This window comes from Zasmidium cellare (assembly GCF_010093935.1).
Source record: "Zasmidium cellare ATCC 36951 unplaced genomic scaffold M409scaffold_17, whole genome shotgun sequence".
Taxonomy (NCBI): domain Eukaryota; kingdom Fungi; phylum Ascomycota; class Dothideomycetes; order Mycosphaerellales; family Mycosphaerellaceae; genus Zasmidium; species Zasmidium cellare.
The window spans coordinates 623,017-635,534 of NW_022986961.1; the positions used below are offsets into that span (position 1 = coordinate 623,017).

General features: G+C 55.3%; 5 protein-coding genes across 5 annotated transcripts; 2 read left to right on the top strand and 3 right to left on the bottom strand.

Annotated features, from left to right (window-relative positions):
- Positions 1–186: 186 nt before the first annotated feature.
- Positions 187–1,116, top strand: M409DRAFT_54719 (uncharacterized protein; the record flags this gene model as incomplete). Its single annotated transcript, XM_033812800.1, has 1 exon — positions 187–1,116. The coding sequence occupies one exon, from the start codon at positions 187–189 to the stop codon at positions 1,114–1,116; it is 930 nt and encodes a 309-aa protein (XP_033667848.1).
- Positions 1,117–1,853: 737 nt separating this feature from the next.
- On the bottom strand, positions 1,854–3,687 carry M409DRAFT_54720 (uncharacterized protein; the record flags this gene model as incomplete). The annotated part of the gene is made up of 4 exons (XM_033812801.1): positions 1,854–2,135; positions 2,439–2,792; positions 2,862–3,468; positions 3,626–3,687. The coding sequence occupies 4 exons, from the start codon at positions 3,685–3,687 to the stop codon at positions 1,854–1,856; spliced, it is 1,305 nt and encodes a 434-aa protein (XP_033667849.1).
- A 210-nt stretch (positions 3,688–3,897) lies between these two features.
- On the top strand, positions 3,898–7,317 carry M409DRAFT_54721 (uncharacterized protein; the record flags this gene model as incomplete). Its single annotated transcript, XM_033812802.1, has 2 exons — positions 3,898–6,646; positions 6,695–7,317. The coding sequence occupies 2 exons, from the start codon at positions 3,898–3,900 to the stop codon at positions 7,315–7,317; spliced, it is 3,372 nt and encodes a 1,123-aa protein (XP_033667850.1).
- Positions 7,318–8,894: 1,577 nt separating this feature from the next.
- On the bottom strand, positions 8,895–10,286 carry M409DRAFT_54722 (uncharacterized protein; the record flags this gene model as incomplete). Its single annotated transcript, XM_033812803.1, has 1 exon — positions 8,895–10,286. One exon carries the CDS (start codon positions 10,284–10,286, stop codon positions 8,895–8,897), a length of 1,392 nt encoding a protein of 463 aa, XP_033667851.1.
- Positions 10,287–10,646: 360 nt separating this feature from the next.
- On the bottom strand, positions 10,647–12,504 carry M409DRAFT_23008 (uncharacterized protein; the record flags this gene model as incomplete). Its single annotated transcript, XM_033806594.1, has 4 exons — positions 10,647–11,095; positions 11,152–11,328; positions 11,387–12,382; positions 12,435–12,504. 4 exons carry the CDS (start codon positions 12,502–12,504, stop codon positions 10,647–10,649), a joined length of 1,692 nt encoding a protein of 563 aa, XP_033667852.1.
- Positions 12,505–12,518: the final 14 nt, after the last annotated feature.

The following is a 12,518-nucleotide window of genomic DNA, read 5'->3' on the forward strand; positions in this document are numbered from 1 at the left end:
TCCTCGTGCAAGAAATAGAAAATCATCATCAACCCCAGCAAAAGAAGACTGGAAAGAAGCTTTCTCCACATTCTTCCCGCCCCACATCCACGTGCAAGAGCCACACAACTGGAGCCCGGCGTCCTCGCCGTCACAACACACCTACCTTCGCCTTCACGTTTTACTCACCATGAGCAGCACCCTCTCATGGCAACCCACACGCGCACCCGCTCCGGCACAATCTCCGGCCCGCACTCCCTAACCCTCAAAGTCCTCCGCCTCTCCCGCCCCTCCCTCGCAACGCAAACGCCGCTCCCACAATCCTCAATCCCACCTACCGCCTCCCTCGCCCACCCCTCGGGCGACACAACCTCCTCATTCCCCTTGACGCCGCTTTTGACACTGCCTGCGGCTTTCGGCGCCGCGTACGTCGGGGAGACGTTCACGTGCACGCTGTGCGCGAATAATGAGTTGTTGGAGGGCGATAGGAAGGGCGTGAGTGGGGTGAAGATTACGGCGGAGTTGCAGACCCCCAGTCAGCAGGAGGGGGTATCGTTGCAGCTTTCTGGTGGTGGTGATGGGGATGAGGAGGATGGAGGGGATATGATGGCGCCCGGCGCGACGTTGCAGAGGACTTTACGGCATGAGCTGAAGGATGAGGGACCGCATGTGCTGGCGGTGACGGTGACGTATACGGAGACGTTGCATGGGCGGGAAGGGCCGGCGAGTGGAGGACGGGTGAGGACGTTTAGGAAGTTGTATCAGTTTGTCGCGCAGCAGTTGCTTGCGGTGAGGTCCAAGGTGACGGAGCGGAAGAGGCAGGGGAAGGAGGGGAGGCAGTGGATTTTGGAGGCGCAGTTGGAGAATGTTGGGGAGGCGTCGGTGGTGTTGGAGAGGGTGGTGTTGAAGGAGAGGGAGGGGGTGAGTAGTCGGGCGGTGAATGGAGATGATGGGAAGGAGGCTACGGTCCTGAAGCCTTCTGATGTCGAACAAGTTATGTTCTTGCTGGAGGAGAAGACGGAGCCTGAGGACTTGACCAGTAGAGTGCCGCTGGGGCAGCTCAACATTGACTGGAGAAGTGCAATGGGGGAGCAAGGCAGTTTGACGACTGGATGGTTGGCAAGTCGAGGGCGATGAAATTCGAATGTCGACAAACTTGACATCTGAGACGACAGCATGTCCATCTGGAACGTTGTCCGAACTTACCAGCAGTGATTGCAGGCCTGCTCCAAATCTTGGAAACCTCTCACCGCTCGTATGGAACCAAGTCGTCGGTAGATATATCCATCAGGATCAACCCATGTCATATGCGAACGCTCGCAACGGTCGCGGCGGTGTGACGATGGTGGTTGATGATCTCATTTGAGGCCAGAACATGCTTTCAACGGCTAATAATGAACCTGGGGTCATGACGATGACACAACGTGGTCGTTGCAGGATCCAGACCACCAGCATCCACAGAGAAATCTTGCCAGGGAAATGCGTACTGTACGTGGACATCTCTCAGACCTCGAAAAGCAGACATGCGAAGCCTTCTCGTGTTGAAACGAATTGTCATCAGGCGTACCACTTGAAGCTGTTCCGTTTTCTGGCTCTCTACCTCGTGGACCGTCGCGCTGCCTGGTCGACGAGCGCACTATTGACAGCCGAGGTGAACTTTGGGAGAGGAATTTTGTGGATCCATCCAGCGAGAAGGTCGGCATGGGCGAACGTGTGGCTCGGGACTTGGAGACAACAGCCGCGACCGTTTGCGAAAGCCATATAAATACCTGCAGAGTTTCGCTTGGTGCCGGTTGCTGTGGCTGAAGGGAAAGGCGCAGGCAATTGTGCTTATGCGCCGAGATTATTGAAGATGTTTTTTGGTTTCATATATCTTAAAGACATGGACTTGGTGCGGTGATGAAGTGTCTCTTGGCGGCCCCACGTGAAAGATAAGACACACGACTCAAGCATTTCCGTTTCGAGGATGCAGCGAAACGAGGGAGGGGCTTCGTCTTCACAGATTTGAATAAATCTGAGACGGGCAGTCCTTCGATCGGCATGGTGGATCCGAACTGGCGAGATGGATGGTGAAAGTCTATTTCGAGAAGCGTGCCCGCGCGGAGATTTCTGGTCTGTCTCGCGAATTTCGCTGAAAGCGTGTGTGCGCGAGCGCACTGTTCGTATGATTGTTGTGCACGTGTTTGTTGTTTTGGAAGAGGTTGAAACAGGAGATGTTGTGGGATGTTGTGGTAGGCTGGTGAAGTGTAGGGTGGGTGTTGTCGGGTCAAGACGATTGAGTTGCGGGAGTCGCCAAGCATGGCATGTGGCAGAGGTGTGGCTAGGGAGATAAGGACCCTTGTTCAGTCGATAAGTATGGATGCCGCGTGCGTGTAGACAAAGGCATTGTATCTGCGATCTTCTCCTGAGGGTGGCATTGCGATTGGGAATACGGGCTGTAAGCGCTGGCTGGAACATACGGAGAGGAGGAGCTTGGTGCTGCTGCAGGTACGAGAGCAGCAGCGGCCATGGTCAGAAGCTTGGAGGTGTCGGCCTGCCGTGTTGCCGCGCTTGCCCTGCTCGGGAGTTGGAGCGACAGGGGGGGTGTCGTCGATGCGTGGGACCCTTGCGCTATGATTGCTGGAAGCTTTCAACCCACCCCAACTGTAATGCCAGCAGCGGCCTGCTGGTGTGGGTGACGATGGGAGGGTCGATTGGGGGCGTGTGAAGGTGATATTGTATCGTGAGGGTGTGGAGAGCGGCGACGGCGCAGCTGAATGCACACGTCCTGTAGCTACGATTGCGTGCATGTGAAGCTGCTGCTGCTGCTGCTGCTACTGCGCTGCGAGACAGAGGTGCAGGCTGGACTGCATAACCCACGGCTCGTGTACCTGCAGCTACACCTTGGCGAGAGCCTGTCCAGGTGAGAGTTTGTAGACGAGCCCCCTAGCACCGATGCCGTGAGCAGCTCCGTGGTGAGGTGCATACGACTGGGCGATTAGCACAGCAGTGGTGCTGGTAGACAAGGCACTACGGCTGCAAGTCTTCTGGCGTGGCGGCGTTAGAGTTGCGTGTGCTGCGAGTGAAGGATTGAAGCTCCAAACGCCACCAGCAGCGCATTCCTCCACCGGCAGCAAAGACGTCCGCTCTCCTCCTCCCTCCTCGTACGCACGCGGTCGCCGAGGGAGACGCGCTGATTCGAAGTGACAAGCCGCTACCGCCAGGCCAGGGTCTGCGTTTACGTCGGTGTCCGCGTCGTGGCAGGCATTTGAAAGTGGATGCTCTAGCGCTGCGTAGCTCGCGAGGCACATAGCGGCCTCTGGTATCGCTTGTCCACCCCCAGGGATCCCCTTCTTGCTTCTGCCTTTGCCCAGGGTACGACATCTCCAACAAGCACCACGCACGCCAGACTCAGATTGACTCAGCCCAGGTGCCCCCCAGGCCCGCCGTCCGACCACCTCGTCGTCGTCGTCGTCGTCGTCGTCCCAGTCGCCGTCGTGGCTTTTGGCGCTGCATTCCGCCGTCTGAACTGAACTCCCACCCCCTCAACTGGACAACACCCATACGACCCACGCACGCCCATACACTCGATCGACGGTGGTCCGACGTTGGACGTTGCACACGCTCTCAACGGCCGTCCACGCCTGCAGTCTCACCCGGAACACACCACTGCACCCTCCCGCCGACACTCCAGCGACATCCGCCCCAAACCGTCGCACGCTCTGCCATTGCGCGGCGGCCGCTCGCAGCCCTCTGACACCTGTCGCGACACGCCCTCCGTGCTTGTGCGACCGTCATATGCAGCCGGCGCGCACTCGCGCGAATTTGCAAATTGCCCAGCTTCGAATGCGGTAGCTCGACAACGCCCGACGCCCACCTTCACCTGCAACTGTGCGCTTTGGCACGTCCGTTCCTTGACCTCTCGCCCTTCTTCGCTTCATGGCGCCCGCCAAATCGAGTAACAATGCTTCTGCCACCCAATCTACCGGCGACACCTCCGCGCCCCTCGCCGAGTATTTCTTCATAGCCGGCATCGAGTCGTCGCAGGTATACGACGAGAAGGCGAATGCTGCCCCTCCCGCGGCGCCTGTCGAGGACACCATCGATGAGGACAGGGAGCTAGAGATCGACAGCGCGAGCAATCGGCCCACCACCCCAGGTTCACCCACGGATACAGTGCAGAGGAGGTCACGATACAGCTTCGAGGCGAGAAAGAGTGTGGGCAGCATCATAAATGCCGTAGAAGAGAAGGTACCGGCGAGCAACCGCAGCAGCACAACCATCAAGGCAGTACAGATTGGAGGCTCCGAGTGGACGGATGATGCCTTTGCAGAAGCGCTTAAGAAGTTTGCTTCGGAGAGGGACAGCTTCATCGAGGAGAACCACATCTCTGCTGGAACCGTCAGCACACACAACCCACAGAAGCGAGCGAGACCGCGGACGGTTCGGATTACGCAAGACGAGGGTTCGTTAACGCCCAATGGCAATGGGCTCAAGAGTGGCGTGGGCAGTCTGCGTCGGCGACTGTCTACCATGAACAGCATGAAGCGAGCGTCTTCTGTCATGAGCCGAAGCTCTGTGAGGCAGTCCAAGCGTCTCAGTGGCTACAACAGCGTCATCCCATCGCCTCAGCCATTCCACACCACGCCTGATATGCATCCGCTCAAGCGGCGGTACGAGCCGGTTCTTTTGGATCGATATCCCACCAAGACAATGGTTGATGAATCGAAGCGACGAACGACTTTCCCGGATTATGTCCCCATGTTCACCTTTCCCAACGATGTGACGGTGGTCTCATCAGACGAGCGACCCAGATCCACCTGGCACGGCTTTGCCATGACGAATCAAGATAACAGCAAGCTTTATGGTGTGGTTGTGACAGTATGGGTGCCTTTGAACGACACTGCATCTGATGCATTGGAACATCAGTGTGAAGAGTGGAGAAAGGCAAACATGAGTGACGAAGAGCGAGAGTTGGCCAGCAGTCTCGGGGAGAGATTGTCAAACGAGAGAGCAAAGCTGAGCAGACTTTTGGCTGAACTTCCCAACGTGACGTCTGGATCTGACGAGCGAGAAAAGCTGGAAGAAGAGATCAGTGCGGTTGAAGAGAAGATTGGACTCATGACGGATCTCCTCAGACCAGTCAGGCACGGCGCAGCTTCCAAGATCGACGGTCTCACAGAAGGCGAATCCGGATTCTGGATCCCACGTGCCTATGGTATCTTAGGGCGAGACGCGAGTTTGACCAGCTTCTGGAAAGAGTGGCTAAAGGCGATTGTGGTACCCATGACCAACGGTGCAGTCCTGCGAGTACCGCCCAGCTCGCCCAAAGTTGGTCTCTGGCAGCCTCTCGAACGTTACGTGTGCAACCTTTGCATAGAAGCATTGAGTCCAATCACCTCCATCACGCAAGTTGAGGTCGCCATTCGGGATTTACGATTGTACGCACGAAAAGAGGCCATCAACGAGATCCCTGGATCGAGAAGCACCGACCTGTACGCTTTGTTCAGATGTTTGACGATTCCCAACATCATCACGCTCTTCGAGTACGCTCTGGCCGAGTCACGGATCATCCTGCTCTCCTCTCACACATCAATGCTGCAACTGGCATGCGCGGCTTTGACGAGTCTCCTTTATCCCTTGAAGTGGACAGGCGTCTTGATCCCTGTCCTACCCTACCGGCTTATCCAAGCGCTCGAGGCACCCTGCCCGTACATTGCAGGCGTTGAGCGGCGATACGAGAAGCTCGACCTCCCAGACGATGACTTCTGTTTGGTGGATCTCGATGAGAATACTATCGAGAGCACCGAGCCGCCCACACCCATGCCAAGACCGCAGAGGAGGAAATTGCAGGCGCTTCTGCAAGCCGCTGCACCTCACCACACTCGCTTTGGCGTGCCCACCGGCCCTCCTGCATACGCCATCGAGACCTTTCCATGTGATGCATTCTCTTCGGAGAGTCCCCAGATCTTCAACTCCAGATCGACCCCTGCGACTTTGGCAAACTTTGTTAGCGAAAGCTCGACCAACTTTGGAGATGCAAGCAACATGCACCCGCTGCAGCGACAGACCGTCTTCAATGCCTTTTTAAGCCAGCGACCAGATTCTGGACATCGGCACAACGACAGACCTTCAACAAGCTCAACGAGCACCGGCGCTAACAGCCAATCCTCGAAAGGCTCGCCACCCTCACCCGGCACCGCACCTTCCCCCGTTTCTGGCAGCTTCCCAAACACGCCTGTCTCGCGAAATGATTCTGGATTTGCGCTGCAAGCTACTCTGCGCGAGAAGAGATCAGGGCATTTCGGTGAAGGTCTTGTTAGACGCAACTCTGCTGTAACTTCCCTTTTCAACGCTCGCCATCCTTTGCAAGACAAGACTAACACGCCGGATGTGGAGCGTGTGAGCACCATTCGCCGCCCTAGTGCGCCAGTCCTCGGACATCATCCGACCATGTCAACGTCTACCCTCGGTGTTAGTGGGCAATCAAGCTACGCGCCGAGTGTGTACGCTCAAAGCACCCTTGCCGCCAGCACCATCATGCAGCCAGCCATGGTGCAGCATGTTCGAGACAATGAGACGACCAAGTGGGCAGAGGGACATTGCCTGCAGAAGCGCAGCCCAGAGAGCAGGACTTACTGCACGATTTGCGACGAGAGGTGTGATGACGAGCTGTTCAGATGCAGTGGTGAGTTTGGAAATAGAAGTTTGCTCTATCTATGCTGACATTCTCTAGGATGCGGGATCTCAGTCCATGGCCGTTGCTCGCCTGCAGTTTGTCACGTCTGCCCAGTCGCATTCAGACCAGACCAGGTGCGGGCAGCATTCGTCCGGTGCTTCGCATCTCTCTTCTACACCTACCGTCGCTTTATGCACCCTGCCTCCAGCGAGCGCAAGAAGCAAGGTCTCATCTACCACTTCAACATGGACAACTTCCTTCGAAGTGTCCCACATGGCGACAGCGAGTACATGAACATGCTGCGGCAGACGCAGGCATTCAACGAGTTCATCAGCGAGCGCGAATCGACCCGCGCCGAGGATCCATCAATCAAGCTCTTCGACGAAATCATCCTCTCGAAGCGCAACCGAGGCCGCACATCGCTCTTCTCCAAATCGGACACCTCCTTCTTGTCCGACACTTCGGACCACCTCTGGCGCTCGGCTGCAGCGACACCACCCTCGAGTCGCTTCCCAGGAGATGTCCGTGTTCAGAGCGGCCGCACGCCCGCGAAACTGGATCCCACGCTCATGAAAGAGCCACGCTCGATCCAAGGCGCCCCACGCCTCCAGCAAGCGAGGACGAAGCGGAAGCCCGTCGCCAGCATGCTGGGTCTGAGCTCGCAGACGGCGGACTCATGAACAGCGATCCGACAACACAGATGACTTGCAAAGAGCATCTCTTAATGGTATGTATAGTATTTTCTTTTTTCTGTGTCTTTTCCCATCGACAGCGGCAGCAAGCAGCGGCGGAGAGCAAATACGGCACGACACAAAAAGCGACGGCGCATCATGGCGTCCAAGGGAAGGTTTTCTTTCCACTAGAGCGTGAATGAAGATGGAGTGACTTCTTCTCAATGCAACGGCCGGACTTTTGCGTGGAGAAGGCAAAGGGGATGGACAGATGTGTGATGGTGAGTCTGTTGGCATAGATGTTCCTCAATCGTTGGATGGGCACTGCGGTGAACAGTGAGATTAGAGGGCATCGATTCACTGAACAGACATTCGCAAAGCAAAGCAAGAGGAATCGGAAAGAGTACATTGAGACGAGAAGAGAGAGAAGATCGCTGCAACTGTGGATGTTCGAAACTGCGTCGACATTCGACGTTCTTTGTAGTTTTGCAGCGAGGAGAAGAAGCAACCCTTATAGCTTACGTTAGAGATGGGGTGGAAGAAAGTGTGTATGAATAGAATAGGAATCAGCGATTGAAAAACAGACATGTTACCTTACCCGCAGGGCCCTTCCTCTTTTTCTTCTTGGCGAACGCTGAAGGAGATACAATGTAGGTTGCTATAGAGTTGCCAACCTCCCGGATTTTCTAGACTTTCTTCATAAAACAGGTGCGATCGGCTTCTTAAGATGGAAAGGGATATAGTACCAACCTCTCGGGACTGTAATGCAATAGTCCCAACCTCTTGGAACCCGTCTTTCGACGATGAAACGGTCCGACCGAACTTCCTTCTTTGAATGACTCGTGGGCTCGGGTCCCGGCATCCGTCGAGTCATTGGAGATGGGATGTGGTGAAGGGGGAGGGGGAGGGGGTGGGAGGGTTCTCTGGTCTCCTTGGAGGGATGGTGATGGGGGTTTGGGAGGTGATGGGGTTTGTTGATGGAACTAGGGCTGTATGTGGTCAAGACTCGCTGGCTGCTAGATGGCTGTGGGTTTGGAAGACGATAATATTGCAGTAGTAATAGTCAGTGCCTTGTCTCATCACCCGCTCACTCACGTCCTCGACTGTGATATGCTTTCATCATACCTGTTGAGGAACGACATCTCTAGACACATTTCCGCCTCCCTCCACCCCCCTCATCCAGCCTTCCGAGTTCTGACTTTCGTACTCGCTCGCAAAGTGTCAACCCAAGTCATCGCTCCCCGTCCCGAGCCCTGCGTTGACAGGGCTTCCCTGCCTTGTCGATCTTAGTCCCGACTTCTTGGGCTCGCCCGCGCCTACGTACGCAATGGACATGGCTGGGATCTGTGGTCGTTGCGTGGACGGGGATATGTGGTTGGCAAACGGCGTTCTGGGTTTGAGGGGGAGTGTTTATTGGATTTTGCTGTTCTCAGTTGGAGTTGAGCATTGCCTTTAATGGGAGGGAAGGAAGTTGGCAGGTTGGCGATGAGGTGAGTTGTTGAGTGAGACTGTGCTGTAATGTGCGGATATACTTGTTGTTGGTGGGCGTTGTACAAGTCTCGGTGATCAGTCTGTGCTCATGGCCGTCATTTCGTAGGCTTGGATGACCGCAAAAGTCGGTGCACGTCTCCGACAAGGTATAAACTCCCGGCGATGACCAAGTTTCCATTCCCACTTTCTTGCACCGCAGCTCGCACAGCCGCGTGGACATCGCTTCCACATGCCTTTGCCGTTCGTAAAGATGGCACCAGCTCTTCGGCAGTCGATACAATAGCTGAAGCATCCATCGGTTTGACCCACGGCATTCCATCGACCGGGCCGAATTCGACGGCAAGAACGCTGTCGCCCTCGCGGATGAGTGGCTTGAGGATCTCTTTGACGTCCTTCGTGTCGGAGGCTGCGAGCAGCCATGTCACTTTGGTAGACGGGCTGGTGTTGCGTAGCTTCTCGACTTCGAGACCAAGCACTTCTGCGGATTGGGCGTTGTGGGCGCCGTCGAGGAGGGCTGGGTTGTGTCTTTCCGTCAGGTTGGAGATGTCGATCCATTCGAGGCGTCCTGGGAAGACGACGCGGCGGTGGGATGTTGCCATTTCTGCGTAAAGGGCTTCTAGCTCCTCACTTCGAGTATTGGACGCATGGGCATCGCCGTTGATCCTCCCCAGCCTAGAAAGCGCTTTCTGCGCCGTTGCATACGCCACATCCATATTCGCCCTGACATGATCCGGATCGTCTTTCGTCGCCGAAACAGGCGCAGACAAAAAGAACGTCTCGCTCAAAGTCTTACTTGCCGCATCCCTCAGTACATCCTGCACCGACTCCAGATTCGTCGTATCCCACGTAGCTGGCATCCTCGGTTTGAAAATCCCCGCCTTCTCTCGCGCAATCGCCTCAATCGTATCGCCTAGGAAACCCTGGTGATCCAATCCCACTTTCGTAATGCCAGTGACAAGCGGCGGTGGTCGGAAATATGGCATATCCATATCCAAATCCTTCCGGTCCGCATCATCGTCGAAGATCGGGGGTTGGCCAAGAACATTCGTAGCATCCAACCTCCCACCCATGCCCGTCTCAATGACCGCCACGTCCAGCTTACTCCGCGTGAAAATCTCAAACGCAGTCGCGGTGAGGAGTTCAAATTCACTGGCGCCGATTTCCAGGCGCTCGTTTCTCTTCAGAACGTCCCTTTCGACCTCCTCGAAAACGCTCTTCTTCACGACCTCCATCCCCTCTCCGTCTCCATTACTCAAAGTAATACAGTCCCACCGATCAACAACGTGGGGGCTTGTATATCGCCCATGCCGGATGGGTGGGTGGCCGAGGTGCTGGCGGTAGGCGGAGCGGTTGTATGTGGCCAGCATCTCGGAGATATAAGCGCACACAGAGCCTTTGCCGTTCGTTCCGGCGATGTGGATGGCTCGCCATGGCAGTGGTATCGGTGCCAGCAGTCTGGAGATGCGCTGAAGGCCAAGTTCGATCATGTTTGGCGTGAAGTCCTATGCAGAGTTGGGCCTTGAGATTCGGTCTTGAGGGTTTTTCGATGTGGTCTTGCTATCACGGCATTGTGGAGGTCCTTAGCAGGGAGTGGGTTTAAGCACGCTAAATGCTAGAATGCGTCATGATAAGTCCCGACTCCAGGGCTATCTCGAGAGTTTCATTGGCATTGATGGAAAATTGATGTAAGCCGAGTGGGACGAAGTGAGGTTGACGGGAAAGGCTTGTCGATGTTACTAGCGCAGCCCATCACGTGATCAGTACTCCATGACTACAGTTCGGACAACGTTCTAGTAGATACGTTTACTGCGATGAGCCCTCCAGATCGAGGACTGGTAAAAAGTCCCTCAAAGCTTAGATGCTCGTCTCTCCTTCGTAACGCTTTGCTGCCGCAGTTCCTTCCTCAAAATCTTCCCCGAAGCACTCTTCGGTATAGCATCAAGAAACACCACACCTCCCCTCAACCGCTTATGGTTCGAAAGATTAGCACGCACGTACTCCACCACCTCATCGGCCTGCATCTCAGCTCCAGGCTTGCAGACAATGAAAGCTCGAGGCACTTCCGTAGCTTGAACATTGTCTTCAACTCCAATGACGGCGGCGTCTTGGATTTTGGGATGAGTGGTGAGGAACGCCTCCAGCTCTGCGGGAGCCACCTGGAGTCCCTTGTATTTGATGAGTTCTTTGAGTCGATCGATGATGTGGACGTATCCGTCTTTCCAGATGCCGACGTCCCCGGTTCGGTAGAAGCCGTCGAGGAATGAGTCGCGGGTTGCTATGGGGCGGTTGTGGTAGCCTACGGAGATGTATCGTTGGTTAGGGTGCTGTTGATTGGGGTGTGAGATGTCTCACCTTGGCATACTATCGGACCTGACACGAGGACCTCGCCAGGCTGGCCTGGTTCCACGTCTTTCATGTTCTCATCGATGAAGCGTAACTTGACATTTGGTATCGGAGCGCCGGTGCTGTCTGTCTGATCCAAAACGTCCCAGTCTACGCCAGTGATGCTACCTGTAGTCTCCGTGGCGCCTACAGGAACGAGTCAGACCTCAACATTCATAGTCAATGACGGTACCTGATCACTGACCCCAGAATTGACTGATCGTTGCAATCTTGCCACAGCCCAGCTTCCTCGCGGCAGCCTTTGCGAGCTCTGGACCCAATGGAGCTGCACCGGACACAGCAATATCGAGGGAGTCGAAATGGTCGGATACCTTTGGACTGTTGGCGATGGCATGCCAGATAGGCGGCACGCTCCATTGACATGTTAAGCGGAACTGCTTATGATATTCGATGAACGTGTCAAAATCGTATTTCTCCACCCAGTAGACTGTCCCGCCCAGATAGAAAGGGTTCAGCGAAGACCAAGTAATACCGCCAATGTGTGCCATAGGAAGGTGCGCAATGGTGCTGAAGCGAAATGGATTCCCTCCACGCTCACGTTGGTCCCTGAACTTCTTTGTGATGTGCATCCCGCACACGTTGGCCGCGGTCAGGTTCCATTGAGATATCATGACGCCCTTCGGAAGTCCTGTTGTCCCTGACGAGTACATGAGGCACGTGGTTGTAGCTTGCAGGGCCTCCTGGTCGGTGAGTCTTGTCCACTCCAGCATCAATCCATCGGCAAGGTCCAAGACTCTGCTACGGTCAGCAGCAGATATCAAATTCCAGTCATGTGGTCTGAAAGCATCGATGACCAGGACACGACTAAGTGGAATTCCGCATTTTCTTGCTGTCTCAATTGCAGGCTGTTCGTAGTCATGAGAGCATATTAGAAGTCGGGCATCTGCGTCCTTCACTTGCGTCACTAGTTCGTTCACTGTGAATGCAGTCGATGCGCCGCTGTATACTCCGCCGGCGGCGACGATGGAATAGAATAGGACGGGGATGAAAGGGTTCCCTGCACTTATGCAGACGACAACGTCGCTTCCAGCTTGCGAAGCACCGATTCCATATTTGGTACGAAGAGTGTGGGCCGTACGACGGACGACATCTCGGGATTCGGCCTTGGTGATACTGTTGCGTGGATTTGCGGCTTCGACATGAAGTTTCGTAGATTCTTCTGCGGCACACCAGTCGGATTCTGCAACAGATGTCAGCTATAGAGAGCCCATCGGAAGAAAAGGTTGACGTACCAAATAAGAGAGTTAGCACGTCCAGTTGAGGGACATCAAGATCCTTGTGATGTGACCCATATACCTTCATGACGAACACTGACA